The 26317-nt window shown below is 40.4% G+C and overlaps 11 protein-coding genes across 11 annotated transcripts; 7 read left to right on the top strand and 4 right to left on the bottom strand.

Annotated features, from left to right (window-relative positions):
• Positions 1-102: 102 nt before the first annotated feature.
• On the bottom strand, positions 103-1393 carry BATDEDRAFT_24591 (uncharacterized protein; the record flags this gene model as incomplete). Its single annotated transcript, XM_006678429.1, has 2 exons — positions 103-765; positions 941-1393. 2 exons carry the CDS (start codon positions 1391-1393, stop codon positions 103-105), a joined length of 1116 nt encoding a protein of 371 aa, XP_006678492.1.
• Positions 1394-2118: 725 nt separating this feature from the next.
• BATDEDRAFT_24590 (uncharacterized protein) lies at positions 2119-3584 on the bottom strand (the record flags this gene model as incomplete). Its single annotated transcript, XM_006678428.1, has 5 exons — positions 2119-2142; positions 2386-2871; positions 3135-3307; positions 3399-3436; positions 3481-3584. The coding sequence occupies 5 exons, from the start codon at positions 3582-3584 to the stop codon at positions 2119-2121; spliced, it is 825 nt and encodes a 274-aa protein (XP_006678491.1).
• A 595-nt stretch (positions 3585-4179) lies between these two features.
• BATDEDRAFT_24589 (ribosomal 60S subunit protein L25) lies at positions 4180-5393 on the top strand (the record flags this gene model as incomplete). The annotated part of the gene is made up of 3 exons (XM_006678427.1): positions 4180-4288; positions 4896-5244; positions 5309-5393. 3 exons carry the CDS (start codon positions 4180-4182, stop codon positions 5391-5393), a joined length of 543 nt encoding a protein of 180 aa, XP_006678490.1.
• Positions 5394-5560: 167 nt separating this feature from the next.
• Positions 5561-9677, top strand: BATDEDRAFT_88198 (uncharacterized protein; the record flags this gene model as incomplete). Its single annotated transcript, XM_006678716.1, has 9 exons — positions 5561-6078; positions 6177-6712; positions 6825-7438; positions 7517-7801; positions 7865-7972; positions 8103-8616; positions 8687-8968; positions 9032-9369; positions 9486-9677. 9 exons carry the CDS (start codon positions 5561-5563, stop codon positions 9675-9677), a joined length of 3387 nt encoding a protein of 1128 aa, XP_006678779.1.
• Positions 9678-9737: 60 nt separating this feature from the next.
• On the top strand, positions 9738-11884 carry BATDEDRAFT_36927 (uncharacterized protein). Its single transcript, XM_006678550.1, has 4 exons — positions 9738-9780; positions 10084-10376; positions 11293-11360; positions 11435-11884. The coding sequence occupies exons 1-4, from the start codon at positions 9750-9752 to the stop codon at positions 11781-11783; spliced, it is 741 nt and encodes a 246-aa protein (XP_006678613.1). The 5' UTR covers positions 9738-9749; the 3' UTR covers positions 11784-11884.
• A 375-nt stretch (positions 11885-12259) lies between these two features.
• Positions 12260-14182, top strand: BATDEDRAFT_35003 (uncharacterized protein). Its single transcript, XM_006678522.1, has 2 exons — positions 12260-12409; positions 12887-14182. Exons 1-2 carry the CDS (start codon positions 12340-12342, stop codon positions 13783-13785), a joined length of 969 nt encoding a protein of 322 aa, XP_006678585.1. The 5' UTR covers positions 12260-12339; the 3' UTR covers positions 13786-14182.
• Positions 14183-14301: 119 nt separating this feature from the next.
• Positions 14302-15975, bottom strand: BATDEDRAFT_35002 (uncharacterized protein). The gene is made up of 2 exons (XM_006678521.1): positions 15785-15975; positions 14302-15406 (listed from the first exon to the last, which is right to left on the bottom strand). Exons 1-2 carry the CDS (start codon positions 15918-15920, stop codon positions 14547-14549), a joined length of 996 nt encoding a protein of 331 aa, XP_006678584.1. The 5' UTR covers positions 15921-15975; the 3' UTR covers positions 14302-14546.
• Positions 15976-18767: 2792 nt separating this feature from the next.
• On the bottom strand, positions 18768-19729 carry BATDEDRAFT_88403 (uncharacterized protein; the record flags this gene model as incomplete). Its single annotated transcript, XM_006678609.1, has 3 exons — positions 18768-18842; positions 18908-18990; positions 19066-19729. The coding sequence occupies 3 exons, from the start codon at positions 19727-19729 to the stop codon at positions 18768-18770; spliced, it is 822 nt and encodes a 273-aa protein (XP_006678672.1).
• Positions 19730-20066: 337 nt separating this feature from the next.
• Positions 20067-21702, top strand: BATDEDRAFT_88056 (uncharacterized protein). Its single transcript, XM_006678715.1, has 2 exons — positions 20067-20335; positions 20568-21702. The coding sequence occupies exons 1-2, from the start codon at positions 20165-20167 to the stop codon at positions 21567-21569; spliced, it is 1173 nt and encodes a 390-aa protein (XP_006678778.1). The 5' UTR covers positions 20067-20164; the 3' UTR covers positions 21570-21702.
• A 1076-nt stretch (positions 21703-22778) lies between these two features.
• BATDEDRAFT_19483 (uncharacterized protein) lies at positions 22779-24718 on the top strand. Its single transcript, XM_006678325.1, has 2 exons — positions 22779-23190; positions 23395-24718. The coding sequence occupies exons 1-2, from the start codon at positions 22914-22916 to the stop codon at positions 24636-24638; spliced, it is 1521 nt and encodes a 506-aa protein (XP_006678388.1). The 5' UTR covers positions 22779-22913; the 3' UTR covers positions 24639-24718.
• Positions 24719-25379: 661 nt separating this feature from the next.
• BATDEDRAFT_88199 (uncharacterized protein) lies at positions 25380-26270 on the top strand (the record flags this gene model as incomplete). Its single annotated transcript, XM_006678714.1, has 2 exons — positions 25380-25446; positions 25762-26270. The coding sequence occupies 2 exons, from the start codon at positions 25380-25382 to the stop codon at positions 26268-26270; spliced, it is 576 nt and encodes a 191-aa protein (XP_006678777.1).
• Positions 26271-26317: the final 47 nt, after the last annotated feature.

The following is a 26317-nucleotide window of genomic DNA, read 5'->3' as shown; positions in this document are numbered from 1 at the left end:
TCGAGTGTTTATCAGGAAAACTGGACATTGATGATCTCGAGATCACTATTTACTTTTAGAAGACTTGGCCTGGCATAATACTCTAAGGGTATACTATATACTTTAAATTGCTTCAGCATTTTCGCCTGCGATTTTGTCCATTAGATCACCCTCACTTGGTGCAAGCTGCGTATGCCTTACTTCAGGCTGCAAAGCCACAGCATTCTCTTGCTGCATATCATATTCTGTAGGATTGCTTACCGAAGTAAGAGATTCTTCATATGGACTAAACTCTGTTGAGCACATCTCCACAGTGGGTCGAGCAACTTGCTTGATTTCCTGGCTTGCTTTAGTGACTTTAGGCAGATCCATTACAGATTTCTGTATGGCTGTCAGACGGTATCTTTCGGCAATCTTTTTGAAATCTCGCATTCGTTCTAGCACCACTGTACCACCAATCACATGCAATGGTGCTAGACCACAGCCAATCTGCACATAAGCGTCTTGAATTCTATGTCGCATAGCTGTTGTATATGTACTTGGCAAAGGAATCATTATAAGAATAATAATGGCCATGTCTGCTAAAACAATGGTGGTTATTGGGACACATAGGATAATCTGGTTGAGGTGAATGCCTCTTTTAATTGCATCTGTGAGGTGACTAGATCGGCTATGTTTCGTGTACATGCCAATCACGATTTTCGCGAGATAGTAGAGAGCATAAACGTTTTGTACCATGTCAAACAATATCACAAGAAACAAGTACGCAAGACCAAAATACGAATACTATTGTTATTACAGCGAGTTGATGACATGGCCAAAGTAAATCATCATATAGGTGTTAGTCTATGTTGGTTTGAATGGCAATAAAAATCATTGTTTAAAATTCAAGGGAAATCGGGACTTTGGATAGCAAGAATATGAAATTTTTACATCGAGCGTGCAAGGCATAAACACGAACCATAGACCAAAAGTTTCCTTGCTGACCAAACTCATCAAAAAGAGCACCGTACACCCAAAGCGGAGGAGTACACGTTATATATAGGAACACCATAGCAGCTTGAGTTTGCCAAACAAATTTCTTCAAATGATCTAAAAGAAATAATCGCATAACCTCTGTTTGGATCAGCATATATACCAGTCCATTTGGATAGTAGATATTATTTGATACAAGTAGAGAGATTGTCATGTATTCTTGACCAACGTTGGAACCAATCAGCCGAATAATCTGTATGATGTAGGCAAAGAACACGCACACGCATAGATAAAAAAACAAACGGTTGGGTCGGTGCTTATAGCGATAGATGGCCCATACCGCAAAGATGGGTGTAATGGCGACACCAACTATAGTTACACCAAGAGCAAAAATCTCAGAAGGAAGGGTAATAGTGGAGAATCGTAGCGACGTTGTCATTTAATTTAGGTATAATTTGGAGTGATTGCTAATATAAATTGATAGTTTTAGGCAAATATTTCAGCCGTATTTACGTAAAATTAGCGCTTGTATTTATCTTGCAGTCTTGTCTTGCTTTGGAATAAACAATGGCCAAATATTCTTTCCGTTTTTCTACTAAAAACTGGCTGATTTTTCAATAGAAATTCTCGACTATTTCTCAGTGTCTTGGATGGCATGTTGTACAAACCCATTTTTATTCAAGTGATTGTCAGCAGTTTAAGAATGAACAATGTGAAACTCCATACCTCGCGACATTGCTGTATATTGAGCGATTGGAACCCCATGCTTAATCAGTGAATATGTAGTTTAGTCAGAGTTTGAAGGGCATAGTATTGTTCAGTAAATTTGGAGAGAACCAACACCAATCACTCCATGTGACTGAGGGTGTATCATGTATTTGGCACGCTTATTGGTGTTCCATTTGCATGAATACAGTTGTAATAGAATGCTTTTACATAGTTTACAGGCCCACGTGAAAGAGTGTTGATTAAAACTACAATTGTTTGCAATTTGTAATACATTATTTGATTTGTATGATTGTTTAATATAGCCAGCTCGGAAAAACATCAAGATAAAATAGCCTGATCCAATAGTCGCAATATGCGCGTACCCAACTTCAAACGCATAAATGTACATTCAGTTGGACAAGATGTGATTAATTATTATATCAAATCAACAGTAAGTCAATGGTGGATGATGCCGGGTATCTTGTAAAAGTAAATTTTTAGCAATTTTCAATAATTATCAGCAGGGCTAAAGATGTAGTTTATAAATATTTTGAAAAATGAATGATGACAACTTGTGGATCAAGGGATACTTGTATGGTGTTGAATCGTAATAACATATCTCACTATTTTTACACAATACAGCATTAGTATTCAAATTCACAATTTTACTAATCAATAAGAGTGGTTGCGTCATAAATATATGCAAGAAATCTTATAGCTCACCTCCTGGATGGTTGGATTTTCAGACACGTAGGATACCATCGAAATTGGCGGGGCATGAACTGTATATGAAATGCCAGATGTTTTAAACGACCAAGACTTGGATGAAGTGCTAGCCCCCAATGTCAACCTGCTTTTCCGTTCAATAGCGTTCAGCCGATATTGCTCTGCAATCTTTTTAAAATCACGCATATTTTCCAACAACAATGTGCCGCTTATACAATGAAAAGGAGCCATAGAGACACCAATCTGTCTACCTGCTGAATGCCATAATACTCTGACGTCATGAGGTGCACCGGCTGGGACAATCAACAGACTAGCACAAATAGCAATTAAATCGCATATAACAACCGAAAGAATCAGAGCCGTCAAAAGATTGCGATTTCGATGAATGCCCCGTTTGACCGCATCGGTAAGCATATTGTCTGAATTTGTTGATTCGTACATTTTGATAATGGTTCGAGATAAAAATGATAAAGCAATGTAGCTCTGTACAAAATCAAAAATCAGTGCGATAATGATAAATATGTAACTGGATTGAAACCACTAGAAACGTTGAAGTTGAAATGTAGTTAGTGTATCAATTCAGCAATCATTATTAAGCATGCTGGGATTGTGGAAAGCAGTAAAATTATTGGGATTGCACAAATATCGGTGTTGTACATTGGAAAGTAGCATAAACAGGCATATTGCCAAATGTGCAAGGATTCATGACAGGACAATGAAAAACCGAATCTGACCAACAGACTTACAATCACCCATATCCCTGTATCTGTGTTTTTGTCATATATTATTCCATTGAGTAACACACCAGGTGTACATAGACAAAATGATACGATTAAAAGGATCTGGCCACGTAAAGCCCAAACACGCAAGTTGTAATCCAGAAAGATGCGCATAATTCGCGCTTGGATTAGGGAATAAGCTAGCAATCCGATAAAAAACAGGTTGGTTGATATTGTATCGAAAATTGATATTGATCTCGGATCGATATTTGGCGAAGCAAAACGCATAACCTGGATAGCCCAAGCCAGAAGAACACACAGGCATAATCCTAAAAAATACCGTGACGGTCGTACTCTGTAGTGTGAAATAGACCAAAAAACAAATACAGGACCAGCTGAGATTCCTAGAATGGTTACTACTAATGCAGCATATTCTATATTAATTGACATTGTTGATAGTTGCAGTGCTCTTGACATGTTTAAAATTTTAACTGGAGTATAGATGTAAACGAGTTTCTATATTGCGATAGATTGATTTCTTGACAGATTTGTTGTTTTAGTGGAAGCCGTGTTAGAGAAATTTTAAGATAGTCGACCTAGCTTAGATATAAAATTGAGGGCGAATAATGGCTAAAGTTGAATGAAATGAGTATTGGTGATTTGAGGGCGAAAGCATAAAATAGCAGAAACTGGCAAGAACAATTCCACAACAGAACAAAGTCGCGCTTTGTAATGGGCAATCAGGGCATTTGATCTTCAGCTTGGGAGCAATTAGATATTGTGTCACAGTTGTTCTTTTGACAGTTTTCCAAAGAGATTTGAAAATCTGAATCATAACTGGACATGGTTTATTGTTTCAAGTGCTAGACTAGCATAACAGTGCTTGACTACCGGTTTTGCGCAGGACAATTGCAGTAGCGAGCCCGAGAAATGTGGCGCAGTAATTGAAGTTGAACACCCTATATAACTGTCATCATAGGGACTAGACTGTAAAACAGCAAATGAAAGAATAGCACAACAGTGCAGTTTGAGCTCTAAAACCACACAATTATAAGAGTGTAGCCACCAAAGCATGCCAGTCCCCAAACACAACTGCAGATTTGGATTTGATTTTGTCGCCGAGTTTCAATTTTTCTTCTCTCCACGAACCCACACTGTTGTAATGGCTCCTCCTGCGAAGAGTGAGTGCAAGTGTCATGTACTAACTTGTAATCATCATATGAGGAGATTCCTCATTGTAATGACATTGCTCTTGTTTATCTTGAAATACATTCTTGCCAAGACCAACTAGACTTGGCTGTTTTTCGTCTACCACGTCAATCCGCTGTCAAACCAACAATATACTCGGGCGTTATACTCTGCAATCTAGTTGATGACCCAAATACTGATTGGTTGGGTCATAGGTTCACGCATATGGCTTTTTGAAGTGGTCGATTGACAGGGATGAATCAACATTTGTTTTGATCCTTGAACCAACAACTTTATCGTTCAAGTGATGAATCAAATAAGGATATCTCGGCATTGATATTTGAAATTCTGTGTAGCAGCCACTTGAATGGAATCAACACAATTTTTTAGCATGCTGATTTTCATAGAGACGAACAGGATCTGTATTCTGATATTTGTCAGTCAAATATCAGAATATTCGGCCTGAAAGTCTTGGTATCCACTACTAGATTTGCTTTCATTGTGGTAGTTTACTATTACGGACTTGGAGTTTTCTGGATTGAGATCCATTGCATGATCGAATTTGATTCTAATCAAGTGTCAATATTGCTATTTGCTTAGAGACCGAATCTGTCCAAAAGGCTGCTGATGCCAAGAAGGCTGTTCTTAAGGGCACTGTCAAGTTTGCTCGCAAGTTCCACTCCAGCGCTACTTTTCGTCGACCCAAGACTTTGGCTCTTCCCCGTAACCCAAAGTATCTTCGCAGTCGCAGGTTATTTAGCGGAGCTGCTCTTCTTGATCACTATCAGGTCATCAAGTACCCTCTTAACACAGAGAGTGCCATGAGGAAGATCGAGAGCCACAACACACTTGTCTTTATCTGCGATATCCGTTCAAACAAGAAGCAGATCAAGAATGCAGTCAAGGAGCTGTATGATGTTGATGCTGCCAAGGTCAACACTCTTATCAGGTAATTAATGATCCTATTTGTATCCAACTTTATTTTTTTTATCTCACCACTGCTATCATTCTAGGCCCGATGGACTCAAGAAGGCATACGTTCGCCTTGTTGCAGATGCTGATGCACTTGATGTTGCAAACAAGATTGGATTTATTTGAATAATTAAAAATCATTTGAATCTGACAGAAACGACTTGATTTTTTAATGGTTGGCTGTTTGAGGGGTGGAGAGAATCAAATGCCCATCGTTTAGCGAGCAAATTGAACAATTGTTTTAGCTTCGAGTTTGTCGCGAAGTTTTGTTCCGCTTCAATAGTTTCGAGGAAATGCTGGAACGTGAACGGAATACGCTGAAGAAGGAAGCAGCCAAACCATTGCAGGCTCTGAAGCAGAAATGGCCGTTCAAGTTATTCAAGGACCGTAAGAACAGACGGAATCGACAGTCTTCTCATTCATATACTGATCATCCAGTAAATGGTCTTGACTCCAATACAGCATCAGATTCTCTTGATCAGAGCATGGATGATGATGAGAGCGACGAAAACGATGCTGAATGTCCGTCTGATGCATTCAGTCAGTCAAGGAAAACACAGGAATCTCCTAGCCAGCAGCCAGCAGCGTCTAGCAGTAGCAACTCGTTTGTTGAAATTCGGCCCATTCAGTCTACTATTGAAAATGAAACCAAGAAATCGCCACTTGGTGCAAGCAAGAGTCGAGTAGCGTTTAATATTAATACTCCTGGTAGAAATAGTCCCGACTTGAATGGAGTGACATTGTCACATTCTCCCGAGCAGATTGTAGCCAATTCATACGATGATACGGATGAACAAGAGTCGGAAACCAGGTTCGGCTTTACAGAATGTAGATTGAATTCAAATCCATAAATTCGTTTATTCCTAAAATATCTCGTACTTGCTGCTGATGAATTGTATCTATTTTTAGTCTACTTTTACCCAAATCACTTGCATCGACTCCAGCCAGTTCTCCGCAGCGCCAAGCAAGATTGAAATTGCTGCGAAATAAGCGCTCTTATCCAGTCGCATCTGCCAACAGACACTCTTGGTCACCACTTGCATTTGCATCAACAAGTTTCGGAAGAAATAGTCAGTCATCCTCATTGACCGCATCACCATTATCAGATACAGTACATTCTCGACTTCAACATCCTGATCTGAATGGTAGTTCCCCCCTTAATCATGAATTTCTTCATCGTCGCTCGTGGGCGGGTGGTGATGTTCAACCAATGGATACCACAGTGGGTTTACCTGGCATTTTTGGTCATCATCGACCCAAATGGATGCGACTTCCTCATCAACGTACTGGTGTTTATGATGAAGTCGGCGATGCAACCAACAGTGGCATGAGAGTTTGGTACGATGATTACACTACTATTGATTGGATTCATGATCATGTCAAGGAGCGTGTACGTATGCGTGGATTGAGAAGCAAAAAATCCGTTTCGGGGAGAATGGCAAAGCGTATGGATGCTGTTCAGGCTTGGATTGTATTGACAATTATTGGCAAGTATTTCATAGTCCTATTAAAAGTAAACTACAGATTGATACTGACATCATGATGCAAAATAACTAGGTGTTGCGTCGGGTGCGGTTGCATCACTTGTTGATGTATCCTATTCGTGGTTGAATGACCTTCGATATGGGTTTTGCACAACTGGCTTTTTTTACCGACGAAACATCTGCTGTAGTCGCGATGCTCCCAACTGTACCGACTGGAAAGCATGGCCAGAGTATTTTCTTCAATTTCAGAATCTACCTGAATCTACCAATTCATACTTGGTAGCCTACTCAATGTATGTTGCTCTTGCAGTTGTGTTTGCAGGTATCTCGTCCATGATTGTCATGCAAAGTGCAACGAGTCCAGTCGATCCAGATATAATTTCTCGGGATGCACAAGAAGCAGTATCACAGCCTACCTCTACCACTTCGATTACCGCAAACCATTCTGGGGTTTCTGTCGCGTTAAATGCCAATCAGCTGGAAAATTCTAGTAGTCATTCTACGCCCGTGCTGACTCAGAGCACTGCAAGATTGGAATATATGCTGGATTTGAACGAGAAACCTGTACGTAGAGTACTATTTCATGCTGCTGGGAGCGGTGTGCCTGAAGTCAAAATCATTTTAGGCGGGTTTGTTATCAGAGGGTATCTTGGAGTACGCACACTGGTGTTGAAAACGCTTGGTATTGTAAGTTGTATTGTCTATTTTATTATTTTGAAACAAGTGAGTCGCTGAAATTTATTTTTCATGGATCCTATACGATAGGTGTTTTCAATTGCCTCTGGATTGGTAGTGGGCGTACAAGGACCACTTGTGCATATTTCTTGTGCGTTGGGCAACGTATTTTCAAGACTGTTTGCCAAATATGCCAAAAACGAGGGCAAGCGTCGCGAGCTTATGTCAGCCGCGTGTGCTGCAGGTGTATCTGTAGCATTTGGTGCACCTATTGGAGGTGTTTTGTTTTCGCTTGAGGAAGTATCCTATTATTTTCCACTCAAAACAATGTGGCGAAGTTTTTACTGTGCATTGGTTGCGGCTGTTACACTCAAGGTAATATTTTGAAATTTAAAATTTCAATGGTACATCTAGTTTACTAACATGGTCTGCGTATAGCTGATTAATCCTCTTGGAACGGGAAAACTGGTCATGTTCCAAGTCTCATATAACAAAGAATGGCACCCAATCGAGCTTATACCATTTCTAATTCTTGGTATATTTGGGGTAAGTTGCATGATTTATATATTTCTGATCACCGCATTGGAATATTTAAACTGGTGATGATTTTAAATTCCATGCATGTATAAAACGGTAATCTGATTTTAATTGGAATTTGAAATTTACAATGCTGCAGGGTCTTTTTGGAACAGTGTTTATCAAAGCAACGACCTATCTGGCCAAGTTTCGTGCAGCGACATCTATTCCCCGACACCCCGTGCTTGAGGTGTTGATTATAGCACTAGCAACCAATGCTATAAGCTACACGATGCCATTTACACGAATTGGAAATGGTGAACTGGTGGCATTTTTATTCAGCGAATGTGACTCGGACACAAAGACCAGAAACTTTTTATGTCATTCAGATTACCCTGCCATTATGTTATCACTGTTTTTTGCTCTAGTGACAAAGCTTGTTTTGATGATTTTTACATTTGGTATCAAAGTGCCTGCTGGCTTGTTTGTTCCTTCGATGGTTGTTGGAGCATGTGCTGGACGTATTCTTGGGGTATTTGGATTATATGTACAAGCAATGTATCCCACTTCGTGGGTGTTTTCATTTTGTCAAGGCAGAGAAGAGTGTATTACTCCAGGCTTGTATGCTATGGTTGGAGCAGCGGCAGCAATCAGTGGAGTGACAAGAATGACAGGTAGGGTTGAACATGTTTCAATTCAACTGGGCCGACTTTTACTCAATTTCATTTTTATCATGACTTTTAGTTTCACTTACGATCATTATGTTTGAGCTTACGGGTGGACTGACATATGTACTACCACTCATGGTAAGCATCATGGTAGCTAAATGGGTTGGCGACGCGTTCGGATCTGAATCAATCTATGATGTGATTATCAAGCGCAGTGGGTATCCATATCTAAACCATAAGCGGACTCTTGTAAGTGATCCAGCGTCAGCTAGGGATATTATGGTGCGTGGTGGAGATCGACTATTTGTTGGAAAAGTGTATGATGTAGAGGATGTTGAAACAAAATTAGCCAAGCTTGGTAAGTTGATTTCCATCATCAAATAGTCTATCTGGTTTGCACTAATATTTGTATTTTATTTAGAACAAACTTATGCCTCAAAAGATGGTGGACTTCCAGTCGTCAAGGACAATGAAATGCTTTTAGGATACATATCGCAAACAGAGTTGGAGCATGCACTAATCATGGTAAAAAACGCACCCCAGTCACCACAAAAATTGGTGTTTCAGAACCTAGCGATACAATCTTTTACTGAGCAAAGTATAGATGCACCCACTACACCAGTACTGCAACAGCCATTAGATTTCGATATGGATGGATCTGTATCGCAAGCGACTTTAGCCGCGGATAATGCAAACCATAGTGATCCAGAGAGTGGATCGAATGCAACGCCAGTTGATGTATCGCAATGGGTAGATCAGGTAATTTTTAATGAGATTCGACTGTTTGACATGAAATTGATATTTTCACATTGTCATGAATTGTTTATGCTTTTTGAATTGACCGATTGCCTGTTCTAACTGATTGATGAACATAGACACCACTGTCAGTATCTGAACTCTCGTCAATCGAACTGGTTGTAGAACTGTTTATTAAACTAGGAGTGAGAACACTGTGTGTGGTGTCAGAGGGCAAATTTGTTGGTTTGATTCACAAGAAACGGCTGTTGATATTTCTAAGCAACAAGGAAGCGCAGCGGGCAGCAGCGGGCAACAGCGGGCAACATTGAATGATTTTTGAATTCAATGAAATTGTAGTTTTTATTACTTGTTCAACTTGTCAGCATTATTGTGATTACAACATGAGCAGCGGATACACTCGAGTTTACATTGGTGAGCTACTGTTGGTGCTTTTCTGTCATTGTTCATGTCTGAATGGCACTCTTGAAGCCTTGACAGTTGTTCTTTGTTCTTTTTGTCATTGTGGTTTACATGTCACTGGTGTGAGCATTCTTCTTTTTCAGTACTGTTCTGGCTATTGATGCTTCCATTGACTTGGAAGCCAGCAGTCATGGTCTTTGCTCAACTTTCCTTTTCTTGTTCATTCTAAATTGCATTGTGCAATACTGTCCATGGGTATCCATACTCCATCACTGGCTCTAGTCTTAATACCATCACTCTTTAATTCAATTGTAGGTCGCCTCCCAAGAGATATCACTGAACGTGAAGTTGAGCGTCTTGCCAGAGAATTCGGTCGCATTCGTGACGTTCGATGCCTCAATGGATTTGCCTTTGTCGAATACAGCGACTCCAGGGACGCTCGAGACTGTGTTCGTGAGCTTGATGGTTCTCGCTATGATCGGGAGAGGCTGTCAGTCCAGCCTGCCAAGTCTGGATCTGATCGTCGTGATCGTCCTGCTTCTTCAAGTCTACGTCGAGGTGATTACGGGATTGTTGTCCAAGGTCTGCCTGCTAGAACTTCGTGGCAGGTAAATATGAATTGTATTCTTTTAAAAGGCTGCTGGCAGTTTTGTTCTGTTTTGGAATGGAGATGAGTACTGGTGTATCTTGTTTTGGATTGTTTTGGAAAATTTGGCAAGTTTTGTTATGGTGGATTAGTCAATATGGAGTCTATCTAATGGCGATGAAAACAGCCTACATATCTTGCTTGATCTTTTATTGATAGAATTATCTACACTAGTCTACCTACCCCTTGCTATGTTGAGCTTTTTGGGTTGATGACTGCCATTAGGAAGAATAGAATGTCAATCTGGGTGACAGTCTTGCTTTTGTGGATCTTCTGGATGGATTAAACTTCTGTATATGGCTAAAGAATCTGATTCACAGGGGAAACTGGATCCGATCAGTACACTAGCGTATCCTACTGGATCAAGCATCTGTCTTCTGTTTTTTAAGTTGGATCTTGGGGTTGCCATCTTTTAATAGCCATGATTTTACGACCTGCTATATCTACTTTTTATTGAGTGTTTCCTTTGGGAATTTCGTTTAATAAGAAGTTGATAAGCATGGCTTATTTCTGCGGATCTTGGGATTTCGCTGCTTTTATCCAGAACGCATCACCCAAACACCTATGGTGCTTCTTTTCTGACTGATCTGGCTCTGACTTTGATTGCCAAAGCCTACTGGACTAGGCTTGTTAAGGCTCAATGGCTAAATATTCTGTTCATCTCACGGATTCTTGATGGTCTCAATTACTTCTACTTTTGGTAGACGACCAAGGATGGGAATCTCGGAAATCTTTCTTGGATCATGTCTTACTCTATCTTCCCTTGGATGGCCATGGCTCAATTTCGTTGATGATTCTAACTGTTTTTGTTTTGTCTTTACTTGCCTTGTTTTGCATTTTATCTGGGTACTTGTATTTTATCTATTTCCATTGAATAGGATCTGAAGGATTTGTTCCGCAAGGTCGGCGATGTCATTTTCACCAACATTGATAATAGTGGAGATGGGTAAGTTTATACAAGGCCGAAACTGTTTAAAGCATTACGTATTGTTAGTTTGCTAAATCAATCCATGTTTTCAGTATTGTCGAATTCACCAGCGAGACTGACAAGAACTCTGCCATTGAACAGTTTGACAAGACTGAATTTCAAGGTGCTGTGATTTCTGTCAAGGATCGTGATGCTGCCAATGGAAAGGACAGCGACGCCAGACGCTCTCCTGATCGCCGTGGCTCACCCGGCCGTCGTAGCTCACCCGGCCGTCGCAGTTCTCCCCGCCGAGATCGCTCTGTTTCTCCTCGTCGTGATCGTTCTGTTTCCCCCCGTCGTGATCGCTCTGTTTCTCCTCGTCGTGATCGCTCTGTTTCCCCCCGTCGTGATCGATCCATCACACCTCCTCGCCATCATTCCGAGTCTCCCAAGCGAGACTAGTTTCATTTTGTTTTCCATCAAAAGTAACATTTGCCTTTTACGTGATATTTGCTACCTAATAAAAATTTGATTGCAATATCTATTTTAGATATTGCGATTCTAGTTGCATGGTCTTTTTTTGGTTTAAATAGCGTCGAGTTTAAATGGCAAATGCAACGATACAATGTAAACGAGTCTTGCTATCAAACTCAATTTTACTTTAAAAAGGCGTTGAATGATTTTCAATCAACTTTGAGCGTTACAATAGGTGACCAAGAGCAGAATGAGTGGATTTACATCAACAACTTATTACACCAAGCGACAGTGTTTAACAAAGGGTCACAACATCAACTCATGGCATGTGACTTGCTGGTCAAGTTTGTGGAATAAAATTGGTAAAATGGTTAAATTAGCTGTGTGCTGTATCGGGTAGTCTTGGATTTCATTGAGCAATTTTAAGGGTTTTTCGACCGCTTTAATTTTACAACCACTTTAGACAACTTGCTGTCGCCACTGCAAGACCGCTGTTGGTTGCACATCAACCATTTCTACTTGTTTCTTTGAGTCTGCATCAATCATGTTGAGCATATCAGCTGTTATCGCACGTCTTTTGATTGTACTGTTGCTGCTGACTAGCTCTCTCACAGGTAATTTGTTCAACTGTTGGAATGTCATCATTCAAGTGGGTTCATCCCAATCACTACCATCATCACTGATTCTAAACAGCCATTTGATAATCAGTCAATGGGTATGTTCAGTGATGTGCTCAATCCTACAGTTTGAAAGACCAGTTTATTCGATGGAGAATATAGTGGTGCTCGTATTCGAGTAACCCGTTTAGGTTTACTGCAATTCGTGATTACAACTTGTTTAAAAACTAGTCTTGCTCACTACTACAAGAGCATCTATTACTGCTTCAATAGCAACAAACGTTTGAACTTGCAATAGTGTATGATTCTACTACATTGTCAACGGCTTTGCCTCGACTCGATGTTGTGTTGAATCGCCCTATCAAGTTGTCCCTATTCAATTTGATTATTACTTGGCTTTCCTGCTCATTGATTATATCAGTGATACGATCATTGTTGTATTTGCAGTATATCTTACTTTTTATGACTGTATAGTTTCTGCTGGAAATCAAGTAGAACGGCCTTCGACACCACCTGTCATCGCGCCTCCATCAGATTCTCCACTAGTTGTTAAAAGTACGCCGCTTCCCTTATCGTCTAGGTTTAAAGGATCACTTACATACTCTTGCCAATTGCTCAGCAAATTAACAAATTCGTCAGATTCTCTTCGCAAAAACGATCTTGGCTTTGATGGGTGCCCTAAGCATTTACTCATGGGAACGGAAATGGTCAACATCACGTTCGTCTATCATCCACCAACACTTAATACATGGATTAGCAGAGCAGTTTTATCTGTTCGGCGCGCAACTATGTCTAGAATTCCTGCTCCCAACTCGACAGTGACGCCTGATTTCTGCAATGCATGCAAAACTGCGTGCATTGGATGTGTAACCGATACTTCCAAAATGATAATGCTGTTGACCGTTGAAATCCCGCTCACTATGTCTGGTATATTTCACTACATCTACGATCCACAAGTCTCGCATATCTCTGCTAGCGAAGTCAATGAAAATGGTGCTCAGGGTCTTGATACTCAGGCACTCATTCAGGTTCAAGAGGATACCTATATCGGTAACATTACACTCCCCAACACTTCCAATTTCACTCTTCCAGACAGTGAAATCATCACTGGTGTATTTTCCTTTCTTGCTCCTCGCATGGGCGTTGTCAACGCAACTCTATATACTTTACTCGCAGCTCATCCAGCCAATGGATCGCAAAGCAATCTCTCTGATCCCAGCAGCTCAACAGCATCTGCTACTCCAGCACGAACAATGGTGATTGGTCCTGGTAGTTCACAAACCAGCTCTGCGTCTACTGTTGGTTTTGTTCACACAAAGCATTACTACCCAATCATGGCAAGCAGCATCGTGGTGCTTCTGTGTATGATTTGACATACGGCTATTTTCCTATTAGCAATTGGTGTATTGATCATGCCATTTTTTCCTGATCCAATCTCATATTCCATTGTAACCTAGTTATTATTTTGATAATTTTTTGGTCATTGCATGGCAATGAGCCTCCTGCCATTCATCATACAAGATCATGGTTGCTTTTTATAGCGCATGCATTTCCAAATCAAACGACACTATTTTTATTTCTCACCCGTGATCCTTGAATGTACCTTTTTCTATAGCAGACATTATTAGAATACCAATTCTGTTTTACTAGTTCATATGTTTGCATGTTTTTCAAAAACTGATCACTTTCTTCTACACTTTATCCATTGGTGCTTTGCCTAGGCAGTACCGCCATCTCAATTTTTTATCGAATAGATTGTATTTTTGAATGAGTATTAAAATGAGTCTTGATGCAAGAGATCATATGGGTTTGGAACAGATGAACACCATTGAGCCATTTCTGTAATGCAAACGAGCAGTCTATCTGAACATGTAAAAAATATCCCCAAAAAAAACACATTTGCAGAGTATTCAACATATATTTTTAATTGCAAGTAGACAGGCTTATATACACCACTGCCGAGTAGTCATTAAAAATGGCTAAACCAGGACACAGTAGCAGCAAACAAATAAACATCAAAAACATACTGGGATACATAAAATGGAATTAAAAAAAGTAAAACTGGATGGATGTATGGCTTTACCTTGCAAGCATGCAAGTGATTTAAAATAATGATGAGATCTAGTAGGATGAATTATTTAGCTGGCGAGCCGCCAGTGTGGTCGTGACAGGGTGTGCCACCATTGGAAACAATCTTTTTGGACTTTTTCGACTTTTTGGATTTCTTGGACTTTTTGTGTTTCTTGTTGGATTTCTTGTTGGATGGGGTTGTGGTGATGGACTTGTTTTTTATATGTTTAAACTCTGGGGTAGATTCAAGTCCAGAATCGGAATCGGATTCTTGGATGGATTCAGAATCGGAATCGGAATCAGAATCTTGGGTCGATTCAGGTTCAGACTCTCGAGTGGACTCGGGTTCAGATTTATGGGTTGATTTAGATTTAGGTTCAGGTTTATGGGTGGATTCGGGCTCAGATTCTTGGGTTGATTTAGGCTCAGATTCTTGGGTTGGTTTAGATTTAGGCTCAGATTTATGAGTTGGCTCGGATGTCTCGGTAGTATTAGAATCATCCTTTGAAGGCTCGTGCTTTTGAGTGGGTTCAGGTGTATCAGCAGTGGTCTTGGCACGAGCAGGAGCCTTGGGTTGTGGCGATTGGCTACCGCCACCATTGCAATCAATAATCTCGTAGTCCGCATTCAAAACACCAACAGTACGAGCGGCTCCAATTCCACCAACCAAATCGCCAAACATATCAATGGAGAGATCTAGACCTTCACCACATGAAGGGCATTTGTCGACTATTGGGCCGACAGTGGTTTTGCCTTGGTAAGTAACCCGAACGCATTTTCCACAAAGGGCTTCGGAATAAAAACTTGCACCCATAGCAACAAACACTTTATGGTTCGATGGCTCGAATGCAGTACCACAGGCTCCAATACCCATAGGCTGGACGGGTGGAACATCTCCAGTGTATTGTCCGCCAGGAAGTTGGACTGTAATAAAAAAAAGTCGAATAAATAAAGATGAGGTCAGCAAACAGTAAGATAAGCGAATTGGGGGCTGAAATCAATAAGAAATTAGGCAACCCCGAAACTAGAATAGGTAAAGCAGCCGCAAATTACGATGGGGCAAAATAATTAGATAAAGGCGGAAGTAGCCAGTTGTATCCGCCAGCCCACATCAAATACATGCCATGCACGATCCACGTGGGTGGTCGGAACAACCTCATCAACATGGTTTCACCAAAATAATGGTAACAAAGGGGCGTGAACAAATAAATTAAAATGGCAAAAACATGCCAGCTCCAAAACTGGGCTGTCCCATTACACAGATCTGATCTAATAGGCCATTGAACTATTGTAAAAGCTTACCATAATCAGCACCATAAAATGTCATGCGTGCATTTGAAACTGCCGAGCCAACGCCGGCTCGTTTGTAGAGCAGAGGAGAGGCATCAGTAGCTAGAGCAAGCACGGCGACTATGGCAGATGAGAAAATATATTGCATAGTTATGAAATTCCAGAGAGGGTTTTCAAGATGTATAGAATGAATTGATATGCACTCGAGTGTTTTAGAGTCAAAACACTGGGCAAGATCAAGGCTTTATATGCAAATTGGACAGACTAGCTTTAAAAAAATAACGATTAATTTAGACATGAATAATATTTTGATTTACAATAATAATTACGGGTTCAATTGACGTGGCCAGATTTGCAACTATTATCAATACCAAATCTTTGCCACCCATTCACGTAAAATAAAATATCTTAATTCTTTCCTTTTTTGGTTTAGCATTATTTTGGAATTGCCATTGCCAAACCCTGCTGCTTTGAACTTTACATTTGTACTCACGTAAATAGAACACAATAAGGATTTCCAATAATAGACAGCCAGTTCATGAAACAATAATTCATATATTCACACTTTGAATCACCTACGACTGGTGATAGAGAGAATGGGAATGGATAAATGAATGAGGAATTGTTAGCAATCATCATGTTTTGGAAGCATTTATAATCGTTTGAACAGGCTACTATTACTACATTTGAACAGTATGAGTTATTCGTTTGTAATATTGTATGATGGCTTCAAGTCAATGCACAGATTCCATGTGGGTGGAACGCTAAAGGTCGTGTCATGACAAGATCAAATGGGGAGCGTTGTTCTTGTGTAATCGACAGGATCAGCAGATCGTTCAATAAATCAGATTATCACCATAATACAAGACACGATCGATAGATGCTCATGCCATTCAAGTCAGCAGATGAACCATCTAGTAATACTTGCAAAAAAGCATCACCAAGAAACCACATTTGTGTGGGGTTGAATGAGTTTTATGCAATACTTCCAAACACATGGTGCATACTGATGGTTAACATTCTTTCACTTATTCCTTTATTATTGTATTTTGTTAATAGCCGTGAAAAGGAATGTCCAATAGGAGTCTTCCAACAAACCCCAATTCTTGCTGGTTCGTAAACTCAGCATTAATCCACATTATTGCTTGTTCAATATAAAAATAATAACTATTGGACAAACAACCCTTGGTACCAAATGGCATGAGTCGACTCATGCCAAGCCACTAAACAAATCTGAGCTTTTATGCGGCCTTTACTCTTATGGCTCATAATAAAGAATAAATACAATAACTACCAAGGCAGAGCCATCGCACTCTGCATGAATCAGCTAAATAGATTTTTAATAGATTTTAAAATAAACTCGAGTGCCGAGGTGCAGGATGATCTAATGCAAGTAAGCCGTAATCCATACGTTGGATTCATTTGTATTGGTTAATTCCAAAACTACAAGATAATATAGCAATCCTTCAAAAATGCTTTATCCACTACGAGGAAACTGGCCAAACTCTTTCAAAACCCTCGACGAAACCATAATTGATTGATATCCAAAACATCGCACTTTTAATCCAGATAGACTCCTAACCCGACTCAAGGCAACGTATCCTTGTCCAGGTGCAAAAGATCTTCGTATATCAATTTCAACCCGATCAAGTGTCAATCCTTGGGCTTTATGGATTGTCATGGCCCATGCAAGTTTCAGAGGTAGCTGGATACGTCGGAGTTGAGGCATGGGAACACTCACTTCAGCTTCGGCTTGATTTAAAACACTAGAATCTCGGCTAAAAGCAGCACCACCATTTTGAGTCAGCAAAGTTTGATGATCTATTTTGGATGAAAATTCGCAGTATCCAACAATAAAAGCTTGTGGTTCCCTGTTATGACGTAGAAACAGAACCACTGGTAAAAGAATCTGCTGTTGCTGTAGTTCATCAAACACGAGTCGAAAGTCAATCACTACACCACATGTGCCATTGACAAGTCCCTCTGCAACGTTGATATTTCTTAGTAGGACCACCTGAGCACCTACACGTAGAGGCAAAGTGCGATTTGGCTGAAACAAGTCAAATTCCCTGTCCATTATTAGTTGCATCGATGTAGTATTAAGAGGGATTGGAGTCACTGCACCAGCATATCCACTCTTGGTTCGTTTGGGTAAATCTAGCACATCAATAGAGTCGTAAAAATACACTTTGGTTTTGAGCTCGCATAGCTTTTTCCAATTGTGTCTTTCAGCATCACTACGATAGACAGAAAGAAGCATAGGCTCAATGCCATCGTCTTCAAATTTGGTTTGAGTGTAAGGTTCTAGATAGTCAAAATGGGTATTGGACCAAATACCGTGGCGGATATCATCTAGAAACGACACGAATGTGGCATCACGTTGACGGAATGACATGGTGAGCTGCCGTTGAGCCATCCCGTAACGAACCAAATCTTGCCAAGAGGGGCTGTCAAAAAGATACTGTGTATGATGATCGATTTCTCCAAAACGAGAGTTGAATCTGGGCAATACCTTTTGCTTATTAGTTTGAGGGGCATCCGCATCAGATTCCAACACTTTGCTAGCTTGTCGAAGTGTCGAAATGAATTTTGAAGATTGAGAAAATGCTAAAGCGTCTTGAATAAATGATGTATCTTGTTTATACGTTTCTTCTGCAGACTTTCGATTAGGACGAATGTTTTTTACGATGGGCGGCAACTGGAAGAAGTCACCGCATAGAGCAATTTGAATACCGCCAAAGGGCTCATCTGGACGATTTCGCAATGTCCGAAATACCTTGTCCAGAGTTGTAAATAATCCTGGAGAAACCATCGAGGCCTCATCAAGAATCCACAAATCTGTTTTTGTGAATGATTCTAAAGAGTACTTGTTCAGTCTAGCATACCGTATCATATTTTTGTAATCGTGATGCAAGCCAAAATTTGATTTAAGCCCTATAAATGAATGTAAAGTTCTTCCCCCAATCTTCAACATGTACATTGTGGTTCAATAAAATTAGTGGAGTATAAAAAGCATAAAAGCAAGAGAAACAAATCGATATACCAAAGAAGCAGCAATTCCAGTTGGTGCCTAATCAAGTGTAACAGTAATGAGTGGTATTATCAACCAAATGTATATCAATCAATAAAACGTACAGTGACAGCAACAGTAAAGCCTTTAAGACGCATCTTGGTAACAATATGTCGAATCAATTGAGTTTTTCCAGATCCAGCTTTACCTATATCCAAATTAGCAGTGATTTCAAACATCAGTTGTGGGAATATTGGAATTGAATGATTAGAATATATATTACCAGAGAAATACACATTTTCGCCAGCTTCAACCAGATCCATAATCTCCTGCTGCTCATCTGACAACATCCCATTCAGATCTATGCTAGCGTCTTGAACTGAATTTACTAAAGAAAGAGCACTTTCACCACTAACCAACTGCGATATATCAGAGTATTTATGTTGGTAATTCAAGGCATTGCGGTCCTTTGTGTGTATATCAGTAATAAGGTTCATGGTGCTTTTGCTTTTTAGGTCGATATGATGAGTAAGAGTTGATGATTTAGAATATCGATATCTATCAGGTCCTAAGTTAAGCCGATCGATATCCTCAGAATTATTTTCATACACTGGAGTTTCCAAAGTAGATTCATCTTTTAGTGTATTTACAGAGTGAGAAGTGTTTTGGTCCAATGCAGGCTGATTGAAAGATGAAATGTGATAGGATGGATTAGATTCAGATTGAGTAGCAGCAAATGAACGAATAGGAGCAGTTGCAGAATGGAAACATCTTGTATAAGCAGCAGTGGTCTGAGTATCAATCCAGATCCTATTTGACGGTACAAATACCAAGGCGGACTTTGATCCAGACTTTAATGACAAGGAAAGTGCAGTATGGACTCTTTTGAGTTGACTAAAAGGTTTACTATAAGAACCATCACATGTAATATTAACACAACGAATCATACTAATTGTGATGATGGTAAAAGCCTTTTTAATCTGCAAGACTTTTGAATAAAACAAAACTTGAACCAGCAAATTGATTGAATAAGCAAATCTATTCAATTCAACAATTAGTTGAATATTCGAGACTTGAGCCAAGACAAGAATGAAATGAATTCAACTTGAATCTTTTATTGAATATTTATTGAATATTTATTAAATCTTTATTGAATTGTTGGTTAATTAACTAAACAGTTTTAATCATTCAAGTTATGCTTCAAATCATTCTAATCATCACGTGGCATAATAGTAAATTCAACTGGAATCAACGATCGATTCTGTAGTTTGCTAGATATGCTCAGTTTCTTCAAAGGCAACCAGAACAACAGTAAACATCAAGAGTATTTGTACAAAAACGAGGACAGTTATAGAAACACTCCGCAGACACATCGGTCACCCATGTCCCCAGAATTACCTCACAGAGGACACTTGACTGTTGCTCCTGTTAGAGGGTCATCACATCCTGCGTCCATCTTCAACCTTCCTCCAAAGAAAGTAGTGCGAGCTAATGCCAACTACACTGCTAGGTTTGCAGGCGAATTGTCGTTTGCCAAAGGCGATTTCTTCTATGTGAGTAATCATTCTATTATGCGCATTGATTCAATTTGCATATACTGTTCGTGCTGTGATGGGTGGCCATTGTTGGTAGTACAAGTGGCTCTTACTGCTAGTCGATTGTCATGGCATTTGCTTGTTACTATCAACACTGTTCTACGTTGAGAGTGCACTCGTTGACTGTCTTGGTTTGAAAGTGTCAACTCTTGTACTGATTTCACCTACTGACTTGAATGGTTGACTCTAGGTAATTAACGAACGGCCTGATGGTCTTAACTATGAGGTGATCAATCCTATTCAGCGCATTCGTGGAATTGTGCCGACTTCTCACTTTGCTTCTCTGGACAAGGTGCAGCAAGAGGCTAATGCTCGCAATCCTGACTACAATGGAGACGATCAAAACAACTATGGATATACTGATGATGGTTATGACGATTCTTATAATAACCATCATACTAGTGATCCATACGGTCAACCTCCAAATAACAACTATATGGGTGTAAATCATGGTCGGTCTCCGCTTTCTCCTGCTTCTCCTGGATCCAATCAAGCTCATGGAATTAGTGCTTCTGGGTCTGGTCGAGGTGATAAACAGCTATGGTCTGTTCTTGTACAGAGATCTGAACAGCGGGATGATGGACTTTGGTGGTTTACAGTCGAGCTTAAAATGACGGACAATTCTAGCAACATTCTATTCCGTACATATGATGATTTTTGGATATTGCAAGTATCACTGTTGAATCATTTTCCATCTGAATCAGGTAGACTGGACCAGCCTCGTACCATTCCCTTTTTACCCACTCCGACACGAACCTTGACTCCAGAGCAGGCTCAGCAACGACGCCATCAACTGGACTCTTACATGCAAGAACTCATCAAACTACCTAGCCATATTATGAATGCACCTAGTGTCAAGCGATTCTTGATGGTGCGATCGGGAGATCTGGATACACCAATGAATATCCGATTTGATGTATCTGAGACGCTGCTGGATTTACTTACAGAATATCAAGAAGAGGCGGATTTACGAATCAAACTAGTACTGGGCGAGGAGATTATTTGTTGGAAAGAACCAGATTATATATCGTTTGAGGAACTCATGTACCATGCAGAAGAACGCTTGGAATTTAGATTCCAAGCGTTGATGTATAAAGATGAATGCGAACAGCTGATTCCATTGCGAAGCAATACTGATTTGAGATTGCTAGTGACGACACTGAGCAAAAAACTTACGTTCTATGTGAGTTGAAATGCCAGAAATGGTTTTTTTTGGTATATGGACCATGCGTCACTTGTCAATATATGGCTGTTACGATCTGTTTTGGAAAGCCGTGTAATTGAAACTGTCAAGTTTTCAAAAAATGAAATCAATATTACAAAGTAGAATCCGAGTTTTAAATTCGATGATTTTGACAGATTTGAATTTTTCTAATTAAAGTCTTGATGACACCAAAGAAGGGAAGCAAGAAGAGTAGTAATAGACTAAATGGAAGGACTAGCGATCCAGCTAGTACAGTGAGGACAGCCAGTCAACTCACTATGCAGTTAGAGTCACCAGCTAATAGCAATACAACGGTTCCTACTCTCAACATTGCTGATTCTGTTAATTCTACAACTGGTGCAGTTCAAGTATCTGAGAATAGAGTCAATCAAGATACTGTTCCTGTTGGATCTCTTAGTGCTTCTGCTGGGCAAGGCATTCGTATGGCTCGCTCGTTACCTAGAACTATTCCTAGCCCGCCTACCGGTCTGCTCAGGGATAATACCACTGTTGTTCCTGCTACCATCCCAGAGTCTATCATGTCAACGTCCATTCCAAGAAGACAGTCGGTTTCCGACAACGCTGGTGCATCGTCTTATCATTTATCTTTAAAAATCAATCGTCAGTCTTCTCCATCTCATCACAGCCAGTTTCGTCCATTCGCTACCACTTCAACCCTTGAATCTCCAGCACGCTCCGCTCTAGATGCATCACAACCCTTATCCAGTTTGAAACCATTCATCTCTGGCAGTATGAATGCTAGGCGTGATGGATTCCCAATCAACACTCGTCCACTCAGTTCTGGCTCTCCTGCTTCCATCTCACATCTTCGTCATTATCAGGCTATGCAAAGGAGATCGTCCTCGTGTAGTCCTAATAAAACTGGCTCTCATGGCAGCAACACCGATTCTGAAATAGGTGATGTACTGACTGAGGATGAAGTTGCTTTGATGATCTCTGAACACTTGGTCAATGGCGATGAGATGGGTGGAAGTGAAGTGGGCGGTGGTACAGCAAGCGATCGTGATAGAAGAAGTTCAAGTCGATTGGATGGTGAAGGTTTGGATGGAGATCATCGTATGAGCGGCATGTCATTTGGCTCAGTGTCCCATGGGCTGCTTGGAGGTACTTTAGCTTCATGCATTGTTACCTATTCAAGTATCTTGTTAACAAAATGTTGAATGTATGCTATAATTAGGCGATGTTACACGCAACATTTATAGATGGAAGGAAACACGAGACATTGAACGTCAACGACGTAATTCTGAACCAGATTTACTGACTATTCCTACTTCACCTTCTGGATTTGAGATTGCTCGTGCATCGACTCTCATGGAGCCTGGCATGTTTCGTAGGCAGTTTTTGCAAAACAAAGCCCAACGAGAACGAAAAAGACCGCCCATGTTTATTACAAGAAATTTTATTGATTTCTTGGCATTGTATGGTGTTTATGGTGGTGATGTGTATCCCAGTGACGACGATGAAGATACAGACAGCAATGCAACCGGATTTGCTATTGACTCAGAGGATTTGGTTGATGAAGAGATGGGTCGTGGTGGCCGATCTGAACGCCTTACTTATGAAGAAGTGGGTCGTAATCATCACGATGGTCGTTTTGCACGCAATCAAACTTGTATAGGCACAGATGCATACCATGATGAGTGTGACTATGATCATGCCAGAACAAGTGAAACTGCTCTGCTACTTGCTCAATCCGGTTTAGGTACCAATGGTATTGCTACAGTGCCTGGTGATGGAGGAAATACTGTTGGTGTACACGGAACTACAAGTAGCAGTCACACTGGTACATCAGAATCTAAAGCATTTTTCATGTTACTCAAGGCATTCGTTGGAACTGGCGTGTTGTTCCTCCCAAAAGGATTTCTCAACGGTGGTCTTGGATTCTCAATGGTTCTTTTGGTTGTACTGGGATACCTCACGCTCCATTGTATGATCCTTTTAGTTGATACCAGTCGATCTCTTGGTGGAAAATCCTTTGGAGACATTGGTGGGCATATCTACGGTCCATACATGCGACAGCTCGTTTTAGCTTCAATTGCTATTTCTCAAATGGGATTCTGTTGTGCTTATTTTATTTTCGTTGGTCAAAATCTACGTGATCTTCTCATGGTTTCCTCTGGATGTCGCATCATTTGGCCTGACTGGGTGTTTATCCTTATTCAGCTTGCAGTCTACATTCCACTTTCATGGGTTCGTCGTATCAAAAACTTTGGCATCACATCTCTTATTGCGGATGTGTTCATTCTACTAGGTCTTGGTTACATTTTCATGTACGATCTCTCTGTTATTGGACAAACGGGTATTAAACCCACTGCATGGATCAATATTGAATCATTTTCCCTGTTTGTTGGAACAGCCATGTTTGCATTTGAAGGCATATGTCTGATACTTCCTATTGCCGAATCCATGCAACATCCGCAGAAATTCTCAAGTGTCTTATCTTGGTGCATTCTTCTTATTGGCACAATCTTCATCACTATTGGCACATTGGGATATATGAGTTTTGGTGACCAAATTGAAACAGTTTTATTTTTAAATCTTCCTCAAAATCCTTTGGTCAACAGTATTCAATTCTTTTACGCCGTGGCAATTATGCTCTCGTTTCCATTGACCATCTACCCAGTTATTCGTATTACAGAACAAAAACTTTTCGGACACTATTCTCGAACAGGAAAATCGTCTCCAGTGGTAAAATGGCAAAAGAATCTCTATCGAGCTGTCTTGGCTTGCATGCTAGGCGTCATTAGCTGGGCCGGATCAACCAGTCTTGACAAGGTGGTCAGTTTAGTTGGCTGTTTTGCGTGCATCCCTCTATCTTTTATCTACCCAGCGTTATTCCATCTGCACATAACAACATCGTGGTGGGCGAGGGTTACAGACTGGATGTTGGTTGGCTTTGGTACAGTTGCAATGGTGTATACGACTTTTGTTACCTTGGAGCAATGGGCTATCAATGGTCCAGATACTCCTCGCGATCGGTGCCATGATGCTATGGGAACCCAATTACTTGAATTACCCAGTTTTGGGCTATGGTAACTGTGTTGTGCAAAGATACAGGTTCTTGTTTTTTTACGGCTAGCGACAATGGGCATAAAAATAAATGAAAAATTGTAGGCAACCATCATCATCAGTGTGTATCATGTGTTTGGGACAGTGCGTAAATCTAATTCAATTACACTTGAGTTGGGCTGCTTTCTTGATGTATTTTGCAAACATTGGTAGATTGTTGATTTGAATGACAAGTATTTACGGTCTCGTGCATCACAGCAACAATCTGACTTGTTGGCACGGCCAGTTGATCCATTCAATTCAATATAAACAGGTCATTCATTTGATGTTTTGACGCGATGTTCAGGCTTACACCTATATGGTTTGTAATGACCTAAACCAATTGCGCGGTTTTATAAACCAAAAGCTTGTTTTTCAGGCTGCAACAACAGCCTGCTTGATACCATCAGACTATTTTCAAACCATGATAAAGTGAAGTTTTCTATATAACCAAGATTAGTTTCTCTTATTTTGATGCGTTTTGTTTTCAGTGGTGATGTTGAGCAGATACGAGTTTGAATTGTCAATATAGCTAGTGTGGTAGTCTGAAAAGCAACATAGCTAGTGTGGTAGTCTGAAAAGCAACATCCACGACACACCAGTCAATCTTGAGTTGAAAAATGCCTCGATTCTCTTTTCAACTGATTCTGCACTTACAACTCCTTTTTGCTTATTAGCACCATTTATTTGGAATATTTCAATATTGTCAAATCGGCATTTGAAAGTGACATGTCTACACTGGGAATCATTCACGCTTGTGATGTGGACAATACATCTACATCAGCTCTCTATGAAGGTAAGACTATTGAGCAAGTACAATACAAGAAATGATACAGTCGAGTAAATTATTTAGACAGACTGATTGGTAGAGTACACTTTTTGTGAAGGCTGTATACTTGGAATAAGCCATCCTACTCTTTTCTCTTGGTACCCGACCGTGTCGTTGATGATGGGTTGACACACTCCTGGTTCTCGTTTTGAAATGTTAGGAGTTGGTTTTACACTTGGTTGTTTAATGCATGATTGTGAAATGGGATGCCGGGATGTATTCGATGGATTGGTTTGGATCCAGTTCTAACTTGCGTGTACACGTTATGCTAATGGATTTTAGAGGACTCTCAATTGACTGAAACAACACCAAGACAGACTGGCGACATGGTAGAACAAAAGGTGAATGGGTTATGGGATCGAGCCAATAAATTGCAGCGTGCCCAGACCGTTTCCGCTAGCACCACACCCTTACCACCAGCAGACCCAAACCAAGATGGGAAACCCAAACACCCATCTCAAGCAAAACAATCTCGATTGAATATACTTGCATCGTCACTTGGATTACCTTTTGGGGATAGCGGTCGGTCTAGTGAAGATGTACGCGCAGATGCGTTGGATCGACAGCTTGAAAATCGGTGGGATCGAGCACAGGATATTGCAATCATGCATGGATCAAATACGGAGCTGAATACTGGTGATGATGGAAATCCTCCACTGTCGCCAAAATTAGCTCGTGTAGGTACTGCAGTGGTTCATGGTGTAACCAGATCGTTCAGTCAAAGGCAGGCTGCTAAACATGTCAACAAACAAGTGAGCGACCACTGGAGCAGAGCAGGACGAGCCATTTAGGAACAGAATACCTTCAATAATGAATCGGGTAGATTGGTGAGCAGCTT

The sequence above is a fragment of the Batrachochytrium dendrobatidis genome (genome assembly GCF_000203795.2).
Source record: "Batrachochytrium dendrobatidis JAM81 unplaced genomic scaffold BATDEscaffold_5, whole genome shotgun sequence".
NCBI classification, from domain to species: Eukaryota; Fungi; Chytridiomycota; class Chytridiomycetes; order Rhizophydiales; genus Batrachochytrium; species Batrachochytrium dendrobatidis.
Note: the sequence above shows the minus strand (reverse complement) of the source record. Positions and strands in the feature narration are given on the sequence as shown.

Coding starts and splice junctions, on each gene's coding strand:
- BATDEDRAFT_36927 (XM_006678550.1), top strand. CDS start 9,750: ATGAGCAGCGGATACACTCGAGTTTACATTG. Junction 9,781..10,083: donor ATACACTCGAGTTTACATTG/GTGAGCTACTGT, acceptor ATTCAATTGTAG/GTCGCCTCCCAAGAGATATC. Junction 11,361..11,434: donor ATTGATAATAGTGGAGATGG/GTAAGTTTATAC, acceptor CCATGTTTTCAG/TATTGTCGAATTCACCAGCG.
- BATDEDRAFT_35003 (XM_006678522.1), top strand. CDS start 12,340: ATGTTGAGCATATCAGCTGTTATCGCACGTCTTTTGATTGTACTGTTG. Junction 12,410..12,886: donor GCTGACTAGCTCTCTCACAG/GTAATTTGTTCA, acceptor ATGACTGTATAG/TTTCTGCTGGAAATCAAGTA.
- BATDEDRAFT_35002 (XM_006678521.1), bottom strand. CDS start 15,920: ATGCAATATATTTTCTCATCTGCCATAGTCGCCGTGCTTGCTCTAGCT. Junction 15,407..15,784: donor ATTTTATGGTGCTGATTATG/GTAAGCTTTTAC, acceptor TTTTTATTACAG/TCCAACTTCCTGGCGGACAA.
- BATDEDRAFT_88056 (XM_006678715.1), top strand. CDS start 20,165: ATGTCCCCAGAATTACCTCACAGAGGACACTTGACTGTTGCTCCTGTT. Junction 20,336..20,567: donor CCAAAGGCGATTTCTTCTAT/GTGAGTAATCAT, acceptor GGTTGACTCTAG/GTAATTAACGAACGGCCTGA.
- BATDEDRAFT_19483 (XM_006678325.1), top strand. CDS start 22,914: ATGGAGCCTGGCATGTTTCGTAGGCAGTTTTTGCAAAACAAAGCCCAA. Junction 23,191..23,394: donor GGGTCGTAATCATCACGATG/GTCGTTTTGCAC, acceptor CTGGTACATCAG/AATCTAAAGCATTTTTCATG.